Source organism: Phycomyces blakesleeanus (genome assembly GCF_001638985.1).
Source record: "Phycomyces blakesleeanus NRRL 1555(-) unplaced genomic scaffold PHYBLscaffold_7, whole genome shotgun sequence".
NCBI classification, from domain to species: Eukaryota; Fungi; Mucoromycota; class Mucoromycetes; order Mucorales; family Phycomycetaceae; genus Phycomyces; species Phycomyces blakesleeanus.
The window spans coordinates 1,025,164-1,043,793 of NW_017265140.1; the positions used below are offsets into that span (position 1 = coordinate 1,025,164).

An 18,630-nucleotide genomic window follows, 5' to 3' on the forward strand; every position below is an offset into this window, starting at 1 on the left:
ATTCTATAACATAACGGTTGGGAACAGCTTCATGACTAGATGTCTTATATTTATGGTGAGAAATAGCTTTCGAGGGAGCAACTAAGACAATGACAGCAAAGCAGACACCTGCTGCAAAAACAGAGAGGAGAGAGAGAGGCCGCCGTTTCATAAAAAAAAGTAATAGAGAAGAGAAAGAAGGACTGGAAAAAAACTGGTGAGTATATATTGTTATATTAAGACTGCTATACCATTTTATGTATTCACAAGCTAATTGATATACGCTGGTGAAACGTTTATAGCATTTACATAGAGAAAATTGGGCAGCTACTTTCTGTCTCACATAGTAAATTGGTGCACTTTTTTTTTTATTATTCAGAAAATACAGTCGTACTCCGAATATTACTCTTTTCTTTAAATGTGAATAAAGTTGTCGGAAATGACAAATATACAAGAGATGTATTACTGCTGTGCAACATAACGGAGTATACAGGAAGACTTCTTGTGTGTGATCTGAATCTCTTGATACTAAACATAGTTGTGGTAAGTTAAAGAGACTCGAAGAAGTGTTATAAGGATTACTATGTAAGTCTGATCTATAGATAATACAGTAAAGTTTCTTTTAGATAGACATTTATATTAATATTCTGGGATTTTTTTTAACTAATTTTTTTTTGCTGAAATTTTAGATTTTGTTTTGCATGTATTTATCTCAAACTACTATTCATTTTTTTTTGATTTGGTCATTAAAAACAAAATGCAATTGCTGTCTAATATATATATATATATATAATCACTAGCTACTAATTGCTATCTAATATCTAATATCTAATATCTAATATCTAATATCTATAGGTAGAGGAAGAGAAAAGAGATGCAGAACATGTATATAGCAGTTTATGCATTATTTTATACGCAAGAAAGACTGAGACTGAGTTTTTAATAACTTTGCCGTGGACCGTGAATATTCTTGCATGAGACTTTACTAAAAGTAATCTGGCAAAGTACATTTATATCTATTATTTTAGGTAATTTTTGACTTTGATTAGTCAAATATTATTAGAGCTAGAAATGGTATTTCTTTAAAATAAATAAAAATTAAAAGCTAATTTCTAAATGGCAAAAAAAAAGGTCCCTTTAACATTTCTCTTCTTTCGGTAGCCTGTAAAATCTATGGGTGTTTGATTGATATAGATTATCGAATTTAATTTACATTTACATTTTAATAATAATAATACAGATTTATATTAGAAATATTAGAATACATATAATCAAGATAATGTGGTATTTAGTTGAGGTATCTGATAAGAATCACTACTTTTGAGCCATTTTGGCCAAGTGGGTACTCGTCCAATGATTACTTTGAGCACATCCAGCCATCGCTCACAATCCCTTTGAGAATCGCAAGAGAATTCGATCTTATCACCGTTTCCAAATACACATTGGAAACTACTTTTGTCGGTGTCGGTGTCGGTATCGTTATTACTATTACTATTAATACTGTTATTGTTATCATCTCTTCCACCACCACTATCTTCATTTCCGTATTCGTATTCGCTCCCATATCCATACCCGTTTTCAATTGTCTTGTTGGATTGTTCAAGTGTAGCATGTAAGAGATGTGGCAAGAGAGAAGTGCTAGATTTTGTATAATGTCCAAAGGTATAGCATGAAGATCGTTTGTGTTGCTGTGGTTCACTGGCATGAATAATTATTTTGTGGTTGACTGCCAGAAGGATGACTTTTGAGAGATCGATTATAGCAACAAATGTATGTGAGGATTCATCACAAGCAATCAAATACCCGCCTTCTAATCTGTAGAAACGTCTTTGCCATGACTAAAAAAGAATAGTATTATTATAGGAGAAATAATATTTAAATCCATGCCAGATGTTATTTTATTCTTCTTCTTCTTCTTACCTTGGCATCTCCTCCAAATTGAGTCATAGAACCTGTCTTCCAACATGTAAGATGGAATTTTTGAATAGAATAGGCTTCTTCGCATTCGTTCATTGTAGATGGAAGATTGTCCATCTTATGATTTAAATTACATATCAAAAGATAAGAAAAAGAAATATATATATCTATATCTATATATTTACCTCTACGTCAGAATCAGGTAAGAAGAAGAATTGAACTTCCATTTTTCCAACTGCTTTTTCTTGGCCTATCAAACTACTACGTTTCTTGAGCTTGTTTCCCAAAAGACTACTTCCAGCACTCCGGTACCATCCATTTACGAGAGCAATGGAGGCCGAAAATGAGCTGGAACTAGCTTGAGATACAATGTTCTTGATAGATATTCGGGCTTGTGCAATTGCTCTGTCCATTGGCCGGATATATCGCTGTAAAGCATCTGTAGTGCGAGTATTTATGGCCTGATCCCACAAACGTCTTAACGATTGATCATAGCGGGATGCCTGAAGCGATGGAGTTGGTTCTTGAGCTTGAAGTACCAATGTGAACTCGGATGTCACATCTACATCTCTATTTTTATAGATACATATAAAATTGAGCATATTGAGCATATATATAGAAAAGAGAGAGCGAGGGCAGGTTCAATTCGTTTTATCTTCTATTTAAAATAATAGCATTAATCAAAGACAGTGTTACGTGCATGTAGAACTCTTGCTGAAATGCAATGGTGTGCTTCATTGGACAATACGCTGTTGCTTGTTCTTTTGTACCATTATTTAAAACACATCGAATCTTGGGAGAATCTAAGAAAGAATAATTATTTCACAAAACATTATTTGTCTTTATATTAATTATCTACCTTTTGTTACGGGAAAATCAAGGTCTTTTGCAGCATCTATCTTGATGTAAAGGCGGCCTTTGTAGACTGACTCATCTATTCCTGATAGACTTTCTATGGATCGTTTGTTGTAAAGTCCGAGCGGAAAGAGTTTCAAGTTCATCTAAAGATCCAATAATAATAATAAGGGAGGTCATGTACAGAGACGGCGAATATGTATATATGTATATTGCTTTAGAAACAATCGACCATCTTGCTGCTATACATACGGAAGAGGTAGATATAGACTCATCATAAAATGGTAATATATCCTGACTGTAGGTTCGTGTGCGGTCGGTACTGACAGATTCAGAATATGTCAATGGCGTGGAGGCACGTGATGGAAGGTCTTGAGTTGGATCAGACTATTGTTTTGTGATCGGTAATAATTAGATTACTATAAAAGATAAAGAAAATTGGTGGATAAAACGGTTTTTGGGCTCACATCAAGTGTTCCAATAGTAGTGCCAGCTGTACTAGTAGTTATACTGGCTGTGGTGGCATTAATCGTGTTAAAAGTAGTACCACAATCAGCTGGACTTTCAAGCAATGAATCGTTATAATTTTGCTCAGCAGAAGAGGATGCCAACACGTGAGGCTTAGTATCCTCCCACGATGTCTCTGACACTTCAGGTTCATTTATGCTTTGTGTTGAAGGCTCAGATGAGCTGATCGAGATATTAGAGCCATCTTCTTTGTTGTCCTCTGGGGTTTCTTCGATTATTAATAGGGAGCTAGCTATACTGGAACTTGTGCTAAAGCTACGTATGTTGGGTGGTCGACGGTTGTACACAACCGTGTCTGGGTCTGAAAATGATTCTTTTGTCAGCAGTGGTCGAGAAAAAGATATACTACTATTATCATTATCGTTATCATTATCATAGTGATATATGTCTAGTTTCGGAATGCTTTTGGGTTCAATTTTAGGCTCGAGTGCAATGGTGAGTTGAGGTTTGGTAGGATTTGTAGGATTTGTAGGTGTAGGTTGGGATTGTAGGTTGAAACGTTTGGCTCTTTCGATGGCTTCCATAATCTGTTGCTGTATCAGATCGAGAGAATAGTTATCGGTCAAAGGCTTGGGTTCCCGGGGTTCGGATACTTCCTGGAAGTGGGCACGTCTGCTCTGTTTGAGTCTGGCAAACTCGATCAACAGATCATCTTTGATTTTCTTTGGTACTCTGTGGGGAGTGTGTGACGATGAATATAATATGGACTTTAGACTAGCGGCTTCAGAAAGAAGTTCATTATCACTCTCCCTTTCACTTTCACTCTCGCTCTCACTCAAGCTTTCAATTCCAATAATATCTTTTTCGTTTTTGATTTTGATTTTGATTTTGATTTCGGTTTCGGTTTCACTTTCACTTTGACTTTCTGCCGAGGTATCGCTGTGATAATCGTTTCCGGTACTAAATATCTCATCCGTCTCATCCATAGGTGTTTCTGGTTCAATAAGCGACTCATATCTCTCGATTTCATAGACCTGGTCTCTGTCACTGAACTGGACCGTCTTGCGTTCTGATTTCTTTGCCTGTTGAAGAACTGAACGGGTTGTATTTAGTAGATGATCGAACGCATCTGCTGGGCGGTGTGTGTGTGTGGCACGCGTGGTGCTGAGACGATGGTCGGCAAACAAGGGTTGTTGGGTGGTCGACCGAATAACTAGGGACGCCACTTCAATCTTTCGTGCTGCAAAAGTTGTTCCCGAGTCTCTACGCCAATGACTCTGAGAGTGTCTTATGTTGGCAGTGCTATGGAAAGGTACTTGGTTCTGTTTAGAGGCCATTCTTTTTAAAGAAAAAAAAAAAGAGAAAAAAAGACAAATAAAGCAAAAGAAGAAGAAGAAGAAGAAATTTAAAGAGAACGAATAGAATGAAAGCCAAAAAAAAAATCGATGCACTAAAAGAAATAATAGGGGTCATCATTCGTGAATAATCATCGGCAATAATAATAAAAAAAGAGGTGAAGATTTATTTTAGCCAATAAGATTTACTTGCCAATGATGCCCTTTTTACACAAAAAGGTGGACTAGTTTATAGCAACATAATTTTGTACTTCTCAATTTTCACCTCTTTAAATCGAAAAATGGTAATAACAGATTAAATCATCCCAGATTTATCAGCAATCTCTTCTTGAACGAACAAGCGAAGAAAAGTTATCTACTCAAAGCCCTGTTTGATTAACAAGATATATAGACTATATTTTGTTAAGTATCATGCTGTCATTATAAACACAGTGCCTTGGTGTAACTTGTATTGTGTGGATCCTTTTGTTCTAAAGTAGCATAGCATAACATATCATAACCTATGTATATATCTACTCTATACAAATTTGCTCATGCCCTTATTAACACTTTTGTACCTACCGGTTTAAGCTTGTGTAAAATATTGAGCCATATTTTTTTAGCAATCAAATATATACATTTGATATCAACAATTACTCATCGTAAAAGAATAAATGTATGAGATCCACAGTCTTTACACGTATCTACCAACAGACACATGAAATATATACCAGTCTTGTGTGTAGCAACAATAGTGTAGCATTCTACATCCTGAAAAACAAAGCAAAACAAAAGCATCAAAACTATAAGTTCACTCTCTTGATAAAACAGAATAAGGAAGCAAATCCAATAAGGACAGGTAGAATCTCTTACACACACACACACATTCATATATATATATAGTCAGGATAATGAATTTTCATAGTATATACATGTGTGCAAGCTGCACTCCTTTTGATGTATGTATGTCTTCTATATATTGTTCCTAATCTATAGCTACTGTAAATAGATTTTTATGGAGATACAGCCTATTTATTCAATGTATCGTGAAGGAAAGATGAATAAAATATGCCAGGAAAACTGTGTGAGACATGAATTGCCCTGATTTCTTCTTTTGGAAGCAATAGATTAGAACTCCCAACGACACTACCTAATATTTCTGCTTCTGGGATTGTTGTTTTATTGCCTTTTGAGATCATTAGTCTTCCTATATATACAATTGATTATTATTATTTTGAGCCACCTGGGTTGGTGATCAACATCACTCCATCCCTGACAGAGCTTCTTCTTCTTTTGTCTTTTTCTTTATCTCTCTATCAATCTTAAAAGGAAACAGCCGGGTCAATATCCGAACCACAGAATATCATCATCAATATCATCATATTGAACACTTTTGCTTCTTCTTGATTTAATATTGCAATAAATCAAGACATGATAAAATCCTTCAATAAACTACCAAATTTGCCAACATGCTTATCCCTTTTATTTGAGTAACACTTGGACTTGGCATGGTAAATAATAGCTTCTTTTGTCAACAAATAGCCTTGAGAATGAAAAGGAATGTAAGTCGGTTATTTAAGAGTGACACGGAACTTGAGCTTACTACAGATCAATTTTATTCGCAAATGATATAAACAGTTGTACTTGAATAAATTATTTTCCACCGGTGTTACTAATGTTTTGAGCGTTGAGTTTATTTTGCTTAGTATTTTGAAACAAGACAAATTAAACGAAATATTATATTTTTATGTTCTTTTATATGTCCAACGCTGTAGAACCGAATCTTTATCTTGCTATTAAAACGTTAAAGTATTTCAGTGTAAAGAAGTATGAATTGATTGTTATAACTTTTTAGATGAAATATTAATATATATATATATATATATATATATATATATACTATTCCCAAAATCACAAAAAATTAATAATAATAATCGGATGTCTACATGGTCAGTTGTTTTTTTTTGAACAAAAAAAAATTGTACCTGAAATTGTAGTTACCAATAAAAAAAAAAGATGCATATATTTATAACTTTATACTTTTATGTTCGTGTCATTATTATGATTAAAATTGTGCAGCAAAGAATATTTTGCTCTGCTTTCAAAGATGTGGAGTAGTAATGCTTACATATATACAAAAGAAAGGGGGAGAAAGGGGAAGAATTTGTACCTTTTTGAAATGTTAGGCACATATTTTACTCTGACCAGTAAACCATAAAAGCAATAAAAAGAAAAAGAAACAGTCGAGCGATCGAATACAGCATCAGTTTATATTTCTTTTATTATTATTATTAAAAATGTATATATATAAACATATAAGAGGGGGATAGGGTGAGGGGTTAAAGAAAAGGTAAATGAATATTATATTTGAATCTCTTTTAAATATAAATTCTATAGATTACAAAGCAACAATAAAGGTTAAAAGCTTTTATGCCTTTGTCTTTTTTTTTAAAAAAAAGCATAATCCCAGTCTCTGTTTGGTGTTTTTTTGGCTGCTGTCTTTTTGAACTATTGTATATTTTAAAGAATCCAAATAAAACCATGACAACTGTCGCGTGATGCCCTCAGATCAGTCGATATACCGGAGTGTAAAAATGCTTCAGCTGTCTTTTTTTTTTGACTTTACGCACTGTTCACAAGCTCATTTTTTTTTTATCTTTACCTTTTTTTTTATTTATATATATATATATATTTGCTGTCTATCACAGCTTAACTCAACTACTTTTGATCAACTTATTCTCTCTTAAATAACCTAAATATATATTATATTATAAATTATTATATATATCACATATATTACATATACGTATACCTGTATATAAACCATGGACTCTCTTGGGGAGTCTTCCTCTTCCTCATCCGCATCCCCTTACCAACCAATGCCTGCATCTAATGAACAGAACTCACTTTTGAATGATCGTTCAAGGCGTAAAGATAAATCCCCGGCACAGGCATATGGAGCCATTCCACCTATCTCCGCCAGTGTCGACCAAACCCCTCAAGATCATGGCCAATGGAAACCTCAATTCTGTCTAGCCTTTGGCATCTTTTTTGGCCTCGTTTTTCTGGTCTCCCTTGTCTTGCTCTTGCTCGCTCCCGGATTTGCACAGAGATCATTTGCTACCGATGTCCAATTTGAATTCTACAAGGCATCGATTCTGAATGCCAGCGAGGACGATCAAGGTGTCAATGTACTGACGATGCATGTCGTTGGTACAATTGTGCTTCAAAACAACCTCAACAGTCTCGCAAGTTTTGCTTCAAAGATATTTGGATCTGTCGGGATTTCTGACACTGCCCTCGAGGTCTATCATGCACACGCCCACAACCCCAACCCCAACCCCAACCTCAACCTCAATTACGATATCAAAAGTCGTCAATCCAAACAACTCGGAGCTATCGGTACAATCGATTTGCCACCACTCTCACTATCCAGAAATACAAACACCACCACTTTTGATTTCATCACCCGGTTCGTCGTCGAAGATACAGAAGCATTGATTGCATTTTGCCAAGATGCAGTTAGTTCAGAAACCGTTCTGTGGAGGGTAGCTGGTCCTGTTCCACTGCAGATAGGAAACTTACCAATACACACCAAGGTCCGATTAGATAAGGTTGTTAGCCTGCAGGGTAAGTTTAGTTTATTCTTGATTTTTATTTTTATTTTTATTTTGATTTATTGGTTATTATAATAAGCATGAAAAGAAAGAAGGAAAAAGTGTGTAAGAGAAAAAGGTCATTTCGGTACAAAAGCAATGCAACAACAATGCAATGGTTAATGTGGTACATCATTGGATATAATATGATGTGGATGATGTAAAAAACAACTGACTGACTATAAACATCTTCTTTTATGGATTTACGTGTTTGTTTGTGGTGCTGGGATGCGGTATATACACAATAGGTATGAATGGTCTCAAAGATTCACAAATGCTGTCCGTAAGCTTTCCTGGTGCACATCCATTGGGGGGTATTCGACTAGATGGTCAAGTAGGTATCTACAACCCCTCGTCAGTAATAAGTTTGACACTTGGAAATGTGGATTTTGGCATATATTTGCCCCCTGGCCACGATAAAAGCGATGACGATAACGATAACGAAGACCAATACAAGGAAGAGGAAGAAGTATTGATGGCAATTGTAAGGGCTGATGATGCACATCTGCTTGGACAGCGTGTGAATATGTTTAATGTGTCCGGCAGATCTATCCCAGTGCCTAAAAATGGTCAGAAACGGATGGAGCAGCTGATTTCGGCTTATATACATGGCAACACTAGCTTTGTACATGTACGCGGCAGTTCTTTTGGACCTGACGATTCTTTCAGATATTCTAATTCTACTTCAACATCGATATCAACACCTGCCTGGCTACGTAAAGCTCTTCAGTCTGTCACCTTGCGGGTCCCATTTCCAGGCACTCGCCAGACCGATCTCATCCAATCCATAAAGTTCTCTAATCTCAATATCGATCTTTCAAAAGGAAACAGCAGTCCTCTCATATCTGGTGATGCGGTTGCTATTCTCAAGAAACCCGACGAGATGCAGATATCCCTCAATGTCACCCAAATAGATCCACTGGTCTACCTTTACCTTCGCCCAGACTCTGAAGATCCTTTTGCCAGTCTAGCTCCTGACAAACCATGCCCCGCAAAGACCATCGAAGGCACAAACGGTGGCAATGGTGGTAGTGATGAGCCCCAGAATAATATGTTTAAAGTCCTGTCAAGAATCGAAAAGGCCCCCTTCACTGTCATGCCAGGCAAGGAAGACGAGTTTAAAAAGTTTCTCGAAAAGGTGTTTTATCGCAAGACTAGCACCGTGTACTTCAAAGGCACTACTAGTGCAGTTGTTGACAGTGCTCTTGGAGTTCTTAACATCAGAGACCTGCCTTTCAAGGGAGAGATTGATACAAAAGGTATAAGGATCGTCAATACTCGTGCACTGTTTCAATAAAAAAAAGAAAAGAAAAAGAAAGCAGGAGAAAAGGCAGAAATCAAAGCAGAATAGTAAGCAAAATCTCTAGAAAAACAAATCTTTCTCACTAGCTTTTTTTTTTCTTTGTTTGGTTTGGTTTGGTTTGGTTTGGTTTGGTTTGATTTGATTTGATTGTGTGCATTTAAATATAAATATAAAGGAATGGAGGGTATGAAGGAACCTTCACCCACCGTAGAAGCAATGACAGTAGTTAGAGGCTATCAAGAGTCCTTGCATGCTGTTGCAACCCTTGTTATCTACAACCCTTCAGATGTACATGTCAACCTTGGAGCAATCAACATGCTTTTGATCTACAACAATCAGATAATTGGTAACGCAAGCCTTCCAGACCTCGCACTTGCTCCTGTTCAGAACAATCGCGTCAAAGCATATGTCTGGCTGCACCATGGACATTCTCTTTCAAGTCTGGATAACTATCCCTTGGCGCCAACCGAGAATCCAAAACCACTGATAGACTTTATTGGCCAATATTTGGGTAATGTATATCATTTATACCAAAAAGAAAACGCCACACTTAACAATTACAGTTAAAATGCTTATGTGTATATAAGAATTAAGAAGTGTACAAACTAACTAACTAACTAAAACCTTTTGGATTCCCCCTTTTTTTTTTGGCACGAATTATACATTATAGCGCTTGAAAATGTAAACTTGACTATCTCAGGAAAACATCCACATGCAAGCTCTTCCAAAATCCTCCTCCCACTGTTGAAACAATTTGTCTTTACCACAAGTCCCCCAATCTTAGCTGGACCACCTCTGTTAAAAAACACTCAGGTCAACCTATTGTCCTCCACGGCTGTCCTCTGGCTCCAAAATCCGTTTCCTAATCTAGCCATTCAAATCCTGCGTATACATGCAAAGGCAAATTACCGTGAGGATGAGGTCGGTACAATTGACGTTGATTTCACTGACAAGGGCACGGGTATGAATGGTCCACTTCTCTTACCTGCTTGCAACGACAATGATGGTGATGATGGTGACGGCGGAGAAGAATGCGCCGAACAGGAAACTCAAAAGCTTCCGGTGATCACCAAAAAGGTTGGGCTGGATGCTATCAAGAAAGCTATTGGAGGAAAGATCCAGCTCTCCATTGATAGTACAGTCGATGTACTAGTAGATGCATTCTTGTTAGAGCATCTGAGATACGTTCGGGACAACGTAACAGCCACCATACATCGAGGATTCTAAAAAGAAAAAGAAAAGAAAAGGGTATACATTTTGTATCCTCTTTTTTCTTTCTTAGAAAACACTTCTTCTATTGTTGACCTTTATTCATTCTCTTCATATTTCTTCTTATTCAAGTACCATCACATTTTTTTCATATCTGTTCATAGCCTTTTATGTACATAATCCCACATTCATACACTTTCTTAGCATCATTCAATATAAATATTATATAAATATATAAAACTACCCAAATAAACATTGCTTTTTTTTTACAATTGATTTCTTTATGTGCTTATTGTTTACAAGAAGTAAATTAAAATTAAAATTAAAGAAAGTGGTACGTTATTGTACGTATTAAACTGGTGAATAGTCTTTGTCTTCCTTTTAGTCTATTTGTTTCACATAGGTTCAAACCCTGGTTTATTAGCCTTTCTAAAAGAAGATAGTCATGGTGTGTTTTTTGGGTTTTGATTTGGTGTTTATATATTTATTTGGTCTTTGAAGTATAACAAACTCTTGTGGTACATTAAATTTATTACACTTGAGATTTTCGTTTATTCTTTTAGTGCCTTGTTCGCCGACACTATATGTGTGTGTGTGTGCTGAGGACAAGAGCAATAAGACGGGCACTTCAATATAGCGGTGTGGGAAGCACTACAGAAAATCTCCCTATTAATTATCACAAGCTTTTATTTTATTTTATATTAAATTATTCTTATTTCTTAATATCTCATTTAATCTCGTAATCTTTTCTCACTAGCCACTTTCTTTTAAGTAAAAAATATAATAAAATAAATAATTTAATATTCAATTATCTATATTTCTTATTATTAATACTACTCTTACTTGATTCTTCTTTTTGTCTTCTGTCGGGTGGACATCTTTGATTGAATTGATTATGCGTCTTGTTAAATTCCTTCCGTTTGTTACCCTTGGTGGCCTATTGGCTGCAATTCCTGCCCAAGCTGGCTTCTGGGATGATCTCTTTGGAATTGGTGACAAAAGCACTACCACCCCAATACCCACCCCAACACCCACACCAGCACCCACTAGCAGCATTATCGACAGTATCGTTAACCTACCATCTTCACCACTTGGCCCAAACATAATACCAACTACCGTTCCTGTCTTTCCATCAAATTCTTTGATATTCCCATCTGTCGTTATTCCCAGTGCACTTCCTAGCTTAATCGTCTCTAGTTCTTCGGTTATCCCACCTTCTTCATCAGCAACGACAACACCAACACCAGCACCAACACCAACACAATCTAGTACTACTTCTTCAAAGCATTCTTCATCTTCATCTTCTTCGTCTTCGGCATCCGCATCATCTTCTGTATTAGCTTCTGAAAAAGACTCTGGTAATTCTAGCTCTAACAAGACAGCAATTATTGCTGGTACAGTCTGTGCCATCATTTCCGTCATCTTTGCAGGCATTGGGTATGCATTCTTTGTAAAGACACGTCGAAATAACCGCGAAGCACGACTGTATGGAAAGGACAATACGAGTGATATGGACCAACTGGCTACTGGTGGTGGTGGTATCGGTGGTCACTCCAATATCATGCCTCATTCAGGATATGCTGCCCAAGACGACATTTACGGTGGGAACGGCACTCAGAATCAATATCACCAATATCAATATGATGATCTTGGATATTCGACTCAATATAACAATAATGGTAACATGAATGGTGCAGACTTGAGATATGTACCCCAGAGCCCAATGGTAGGCATGCAGGATAACCAGCAGCAGCAGCAGTGGGATAGTTATGCAGCTCAGCCCGCAATGTACAATTCCCCACAATATCCACAGTCTGCACACTATTACGATCCATCATATACCCAGGCGTACAACAACTCTGGCCAGTACATTGATCCAAATCAATATCAAAGTTATACCTCATCTGTTCCAATTCCTGTATCTGCTGTATCTGCTGTTTCTGCAGCTGTAGCTACTGCGGCAGTAGCTTCTATTCCTACTGCTACTAACACTGCTGCTGCTGCTGCTACAACTGCTGCTGTTTCTGATGCTGCTGCTGCCGGTGGATATTCTCGTCCTAATGCTTATGATGGCCATGACAAGACTCTCGAAACACAACGCTATTCACCTTCTTCTTCTACTTCACCTTCTCCTGTTCCTCCTCCTCCTCCTTCTGCTACGCCTACTACACCCACTATATCCGCTAATCCTAATCCTAATACAAATCTGAATGCTACTACAATGCCTTCCTATCAACAAAATCATGACACAAGTTACAACTATAGACAAGATTGGTAGATTAGGATTCATTAACTGTAATTATATATTGTGTTTATACTCTATTAATTAATGGAGGTTTTTTTTTGTTTGCTTTACTCTTCTGCTATATATTTATTCATATATTCATATTTCTTTAATTTTTTTCCCCTCCTCAAACCATGTACTAAACCTTAATATTATTTTTTGAAATCATCTTACAAACTAGACTGAACAAGAAGTCTATTTCTATGGTTCTTTGCTTCTTGGTTCTTGTATAAGAGTGTTTAAAGAATATATGTATAAATTTATTTATATATAATAATGTAGTCTTCTTTTTCTTGGATTATTTAAAAGATAAAGAGGATAAACCCAAAGAGAAAATAAAATAAAAGCCCTTTTCCCCCTTTCTGTTCTTTTTCTTTTTTTTTTACACTGTTCCTGCATATATATATATATATATATATATATATATAAGAAGGTGGGGAAGGTAAAGCAAAGAAGATATACATACATACATACATACATACATACATACATATATGTATATAAAAAGGGGAGGGGGAGGTTAAAGATTAAATATATAACATATAATATAGTATATATACTTTAAAAGAAGATTTTAAAGGGACTTGGCCTTTCTTTGGGCTTCTCGGCGAGCACGGAATGCCTTTACATCCTTGGCTACATCAATAGACATTTCTCTGTAAAGATCTGGTCGGTATCCGAGATAGAAAAGAATCTCAAAGAACACAAAATATGGGGCAGAAACCAAGGCTACACACACACACAGATACAAATATAGCAAATGTTTAGACGAAATTTATGTACAAATAAAATGATAATAATAATTAGTATTACCTTGAACAAGATTATCAACCAGACGAGGACTTCTTTTCTCGGCAACACCATGTCCAATGAATTGGAAAATCCAGGAAACAATATGGAGCACAAGTGCTTCCTGGATAGCTGCCGGTCTGGTCAATTGGAATTGTGTGGCAGTGTATGTCATGGTGAATAAGATGGGAGCATATAACAGCTATATTTATACATAATTCCAAATTTGACGAGTCATTCATTCAATCATTCAATCATTCAATTGTTCGTTCGAGTGTTCGAGTGTTCGTTTTATCATATATTAAATTCATTAGCTTTTCTTTCTTCATATCCTTCTTGGAAGTTGCGTGGGAAAATATATTCTTATTCTTATTCCGAGTAATATTGATATTGGTATTTTGTATGAACTGAAATATAAGAAATAAAGAAGAAATCAATGGTTTTACTTACAGCTGCAATTGGGTCAAGTATAGCGTAGTAAGCGTCATAAAAAACCACAACGAAAAAACTAAGGTTGAGTTCCCATACTGACAACCATTGTAAGAAACTTGGCAAAGACTCGGCCGAGATTAATGGACCAGTTTTGGAGGCAAATACGAGCGCTATTCTCGATCCAAAACACCCACACAAATAAATATGTATATTATTAATATAAATATTGCTATAAGTTTTGTCTGCCTTTCGATTTCATGTATATCTACTCGAATATTATTATTTTTTTTCTCAAGAAAGAAAGAGTATTTACATGTCCAGAAGATGACAGGCACAAACACCATGTGGATTGCAATATTGACTTTGTTGAAATGATGAGCTCCATAAAGAACCAATTGCTTCTTGAGACTAAAGATGTCTGGAGTTGACATTTCTTCTTTTATGAAATGAATTTAAAAATATATATATATATATAAAATAAAACAAAAAAGAGAAGACCAGAAAAAAAATCACCTCAATATATATATATATAAATTATATATAAATTATATATATATATTGTATATGTTGTATGTGTATGCAAAATAAAAATATCCTACAGCATGCATTTTTTAGGGACACACAAATATACTTTTTTTTTATATACTAAATATGAATAGTTTTGTGACTTGAACTGATCTTATTTTATATTGTTTGTATCCAGGCATTAATAGTATTATATTTCTCTTCTTGTTGATGTTTAAAATGATACAATTCATTCAATTTTAAAGTACAAAGGACATGAATAGATATGTGTCTATGTATAGAAAACAGTAGTTAATTATTGCTTGGAAATATATGAAATTAGTAGCATTAGTATTAATATTAATATTAGAATTAGCATTAGTGTTTTCATTCCCTTGGGTTAATATACATTTTGTTCTATAATATAGAATCTACATATTTATACTTATAATGTATGTATATGTGTGCCTAATAGATATAGAGTGTGGTTCAAGCACAAGACCAATACTCACATTCACACACACTCACACACAGGTACAGTTGGAGGGACAAATGAACATTTCGGGTAATTTCAGATTTGGTCAGCAAGTCAGTCAAGTCCTAGTCTTGGTTAAGCCAAGTCATTCAGAATTATCTTTTTTTGGGTGATTGGCGCTTAATAATAATAATAATACTTTTGACCTTTTATCTTTTATTGTTATGTGAGTATTATTCTTTGTAACAGATTTGCTATTCCAAATACCTTTCAGAAAACCACTTTTAGATTTTGGATATTTTATCTTTTTTTTTTTTAAAAAAAAAAAAAAAAAACAACTAGAAAACATGATTAATATTATATTTAATATTAAAAAAGTTGCAATACAAGGGTTTCCTGTAGAATTGTAGATCACCTACATATATATATATATATACAAGTATTGTATTAATTCAACATTGTTATGAAAAGTGAAGTGGGAGTATGTAAAAGGAGAGATGGAAATGATGGAATGGAAAAGGAATGAAGAAGGAGAAGTGAAGAGAAAAAACAGCCAGATAGGAGAAATGATCGAGTCAAAAGATTCAAATAGCAAAGTATAACATAATTTGCCTAGTATTGTTTTGTTTTCTTTTATTGTATGATATGTTTATATAATCTGCAAGTTGATCTATCTACTACAGTATATATCTATACAAAGTTGCTGTCATCAAGGCATTGACTAATATCCAAAGAAAAGTGCATAGTCTTACTAGTAACTGGATATCTGCTATAACTTTAGTTTCATTTCATTTATCACATCTCAAGAGCTATGTCTTGTACACTATGATAGTCCCAATAAATACAAGAGGAAAATATCAATATCAGTATCGCTATCAGAAAGTAGACTTTTATTACAAGTTTATATGAGTGGATAGCCTAGATAAATGGTGGGTGAAGATAGGGGAGGAGAAAAGCTGCCAATCAGAAAGAAAAGAAATGAGGTGTTCTACACACATAGAAAAACATCGTGGCCGAGAGAAAAGAAGAAGAAAACATCGTGGCTGAATAATATCTGATAAACTAACTGATTCCGCTTTTTGTACATCTTCTTGGTTACTCTGATTAATATGTACCCGTCATTCGTAACTCATTGTGCAATCTAGACCTACGTGTTCTTTTCTCTATCCATCTCTCTCTTTCCTTCTTTCCTTCTTTCTTTCTTTTTTTAAAAAAAAATCTCAACACATCTTATTTATTTATTTACTTACTTAATTATTTTTTGCAACTGCCTATAATAATTGCCATGGCATCACAATTACCACTCGAGATTCTTTTACAAATCGCCGATATTTTAGTGACAGAAGACAGGCTTTCGTGTGCTCTTACTTGCAAGAAATGGAGATACCCGTTCCAAGAAACCATTTGGAAAGATGTCATAATCAATTCAAATACGGATTATGTAAATATCTGCAATACCCTTGAGGGTTCAAAAGTTGGCTCCTCATCACACGGTCAATCAGTACGCTCTCTATCCATGAGTCAAATTTGCCTTATACCAAATGACGGCCAAGACAAACTTTTGAAATCTCTACCAAATCTGAAGCATCTTGATCTCGGACGCACGCGTCGTAAAGATATCAACAAAAGGATGACGATACACAACGATGTATGGAAGTCGCTTGAAAGCTTAAAAGTTCAGGTCACCTATAGTAAAACGCCAGACTCGACAGAACAGTTCATCAAGCTATTGGAGAATTGTTCCAAGCTCCAAAGCCTAGAGATATTTAAAAGTGGTGTTTTTCAACCGGTCATGTTTACACAAGAGGACTTTGACAGCCTCCACCAAAAAGTCCAACTCTTGTCATCCTTCAAGGCCTGTATCTCTCTCGACAGGAACTTGGACCCGAGGCAGGAGAGCATGGCATCAAATATTGTGCCAATAGTTGGCTTGACAAATCTCGAGTTGCAGATGTGCGAGTGGAGTTCTTTGTGGGCGTATTACTTTGGTCACAAGTATCCAAACCTGCGCTACCTGAGCTGGAGTACTGTCAACGCACAGTACTGGCTTATAGCTCCGCATACCACGCAGCCTATTTCAGAAATACTTGATTTAAACACCAATATATTCCAACATCTGGAAACACTCGAATTCGTAACCGCAGACGCTTCAGAGCGCGGTCATGCCGATTTCTGGGATTTCTTTTTGCCATTAAGTGTGCCTATCAAACACTTGAAGTACAAGACAAACTGTGGAAATAACGTCGAGATGTATTTTAGAACGGTCATCAAACGGTTCCTGCGGTCATTTTCTGAAACACTTGAGACTATCACAGTGGAAGGAAGTCTGTTTTACACTGGCGGACTTACCCCAAGGCTAAACTTACCGTCCTATTGCCCAATGCTGGTCGACCTTGAAGTCAAAAGCTGTGGTGTGTCGATTGACCTGAACAACCTGTTTGACAACTGTGTAGCCCTGGAGCGGCTCAAGTTCTATAGCGGGGAGCTGCTGTTCCACTCGAGCCTTTTGAATCGAGAGCAAAGGCCAAACCTAGAACAACGCCAGAAACAGAGAGAGAAGCAACATGGGCTACGAATTCTGGAGCTGCATGAGGTTGCTGCCAGTGCTGATACATTCAGTGATATTTCTTTCAGGTGCAGGCGTCTGGAATACATGAGTTTAGATACTACGTTCATATGTGGTACTGTTCCTAAGAGGGACCCATGTTTACTCCTCGATATGACTTATACTTCCTTCAAGGCTCTTCATCTCGCCCATGTCAAATTCTGCTCGTACTACGATAACAGTCTTCAACAAAAGATGTCTCTCAGCTACCTGTGCTTGTCTCAATCAAACAACCCTCAATCATCCGGTAAGAATAATAAAGGAAAGAAAGAAAGAAAAGGAATTCAGACTCTGGTATTGGTATGATGATAACAGAAGTATCATACGGCTTTCAACCTCTGGCTGTATTCCACATCTTCCCCGATGGTGAGTACGACATGGACTACACGATAGGCCTCAAAAAGCTTTCAAAGCGGCAATTTGGTACGACAGTTGAATACTTTGAAAATCGCCGGTTCAGAAGATTTGGGAGTGAGTTAAAGCCCGATAGACGGTCAAATAGAAAGATTTGCGAAGAAGACAGACTTTTGCAAGAAAATCTTAGTAAAGGCTATGTCGAACTGAGATGTAACTACGTAGCAAAGTATACTACTCCTGAACTTGCACCAAGTGTCAAGGAGTTTTGGAAAGATTTGTACAATAGGGTCTATAAAAAAGAGAAAGTAAATTAAGTTATAGTTGTTTTTCATTGTTATTTCACTTTCTGACATTTGTTCGTGTCTTGAAGATGTTTCTATTGGTCCTAAATATAATAGTTGTTTCTAGTCACTGACTATCAGTACGATACTTTTCTTCTTTTTCTTTTTCTTTCTAAAATACA

General features: G+C 36.0%; 5 protein-coding genes across 5 annotated transcripts; 3 read left to right on the top strand and 2 right to left on the bottom strand.

Moving 5' to 3' along the window:
- Nucleotides 1-1,250: 1,250 nt before the first annotated feature.
- On the bottom strand, nucleotides 1,251-4,556 carry PHYBLDRAFT_143734 (hypothetical protein; the record flags this gene model as incomplete). The annotated part of the gene is made up of 7 exons (XM_018431053.1): nucleotides 1,251-1,817; nucleotides 1,900-2,013; nucleotides 2,082-2,466; nucleotides 2,585-2,699; nucleotides 2,756-2,897; nucleotides 3,004-3,138; nucleotides 3,219-4,556. 7 exons carry the CDS (start codon nucleotides 4,554-4,556, stop codon nucleotides 1,251-1,253), a joined length of 2,796 nt encoding a protein of 931 aa, XP_018293527.1.
- A 2,876-nt stretch (nucleotides 4,557-7,432) lies between these two features.
- Nucleotides 7,433-10,739, top strand: PHYBLDRAFT_64402 (hypothetical protein; the record flags this gene model as incomplete). The annotated part of the gene is made up of 4 exons (XM_018441288.1): nucleotides 7,433-8,183; nucleotides 8,458-9,468; nucleotides 9,688-10,023; nucleotides 10,183-10,739. The coding sequence occupies 4 exons, from the start codon at nucleotides 7,433-7,435 to the stop codon at nucleotides 10,737-10,739; spliced, it is 2,655 nt and encodes an 884-aa protein (XP_018293528.1).
- Nucleotides 10,740-11,616: 877 nt separating this feature from the next.
- On the top strand, nucleotides 11,617-12,999 carry PHYBLDRAFT_143736 (hypothetical protein; the record flags this gene model as incomplete). The annotated part of the gene is made up of 1 exon (XM_018431054.1): nucleotides 11,617-12,999. The coding sequence occupies one exon, from the start codon at nucleotides 11,617-11,619 to the stop codon at nucleotides 12,997-12,999; it is 1,383 nt and encodes a 460-aa protein (XP_018293529.1).
- Nucleotides 13,000-13,579: 580 nt separating this feature from the next.
- On the bottom strand, nucleotides 13,580-14,657 carry PHYBLDRAFT_110639 (hypothetical protein; the record flags this gene model as incomplete). The annotated part of the gene is made up of 4 exons (XM_018428176.1): nucleotides 13,580-13,734; nucleotides 13,819-13,996; nucleotides 14,245-14,396; nucleotides 14,540-14,657. 4 exons carry the CDS (start codon nucleotides 14,655-14,657, stop codon nucleotides 13,580-13,582), a joined length of 603 nt encoding a protein of 200 aa, XP_018293530.1.
- A 1,833-nt stretch (nucleotides 14,658-16,490) lies between these two features.
- On the top strand, nucleotides 16,491-18,481 carry PHYBLDRAFT_64407 (hypothetical protein; the record flags this gene model as incomplete). The annotated part of the gene is made up of 2 exons (XM_018441289.1): nucleotides 16,491-18,057; nucleotides 18,126-18,481. The coding sequence occupies 2 exons, from the start codon at nucleotides 16,491-16,493 to the stop codon at nucleotides 18,479-18,481; spliced, it is 1,923 nt and encodes a 640-aa protein (XP_018293531.1).
- Nucleotides 18,482-18,630: the final 149 nt, after the last annotated feature.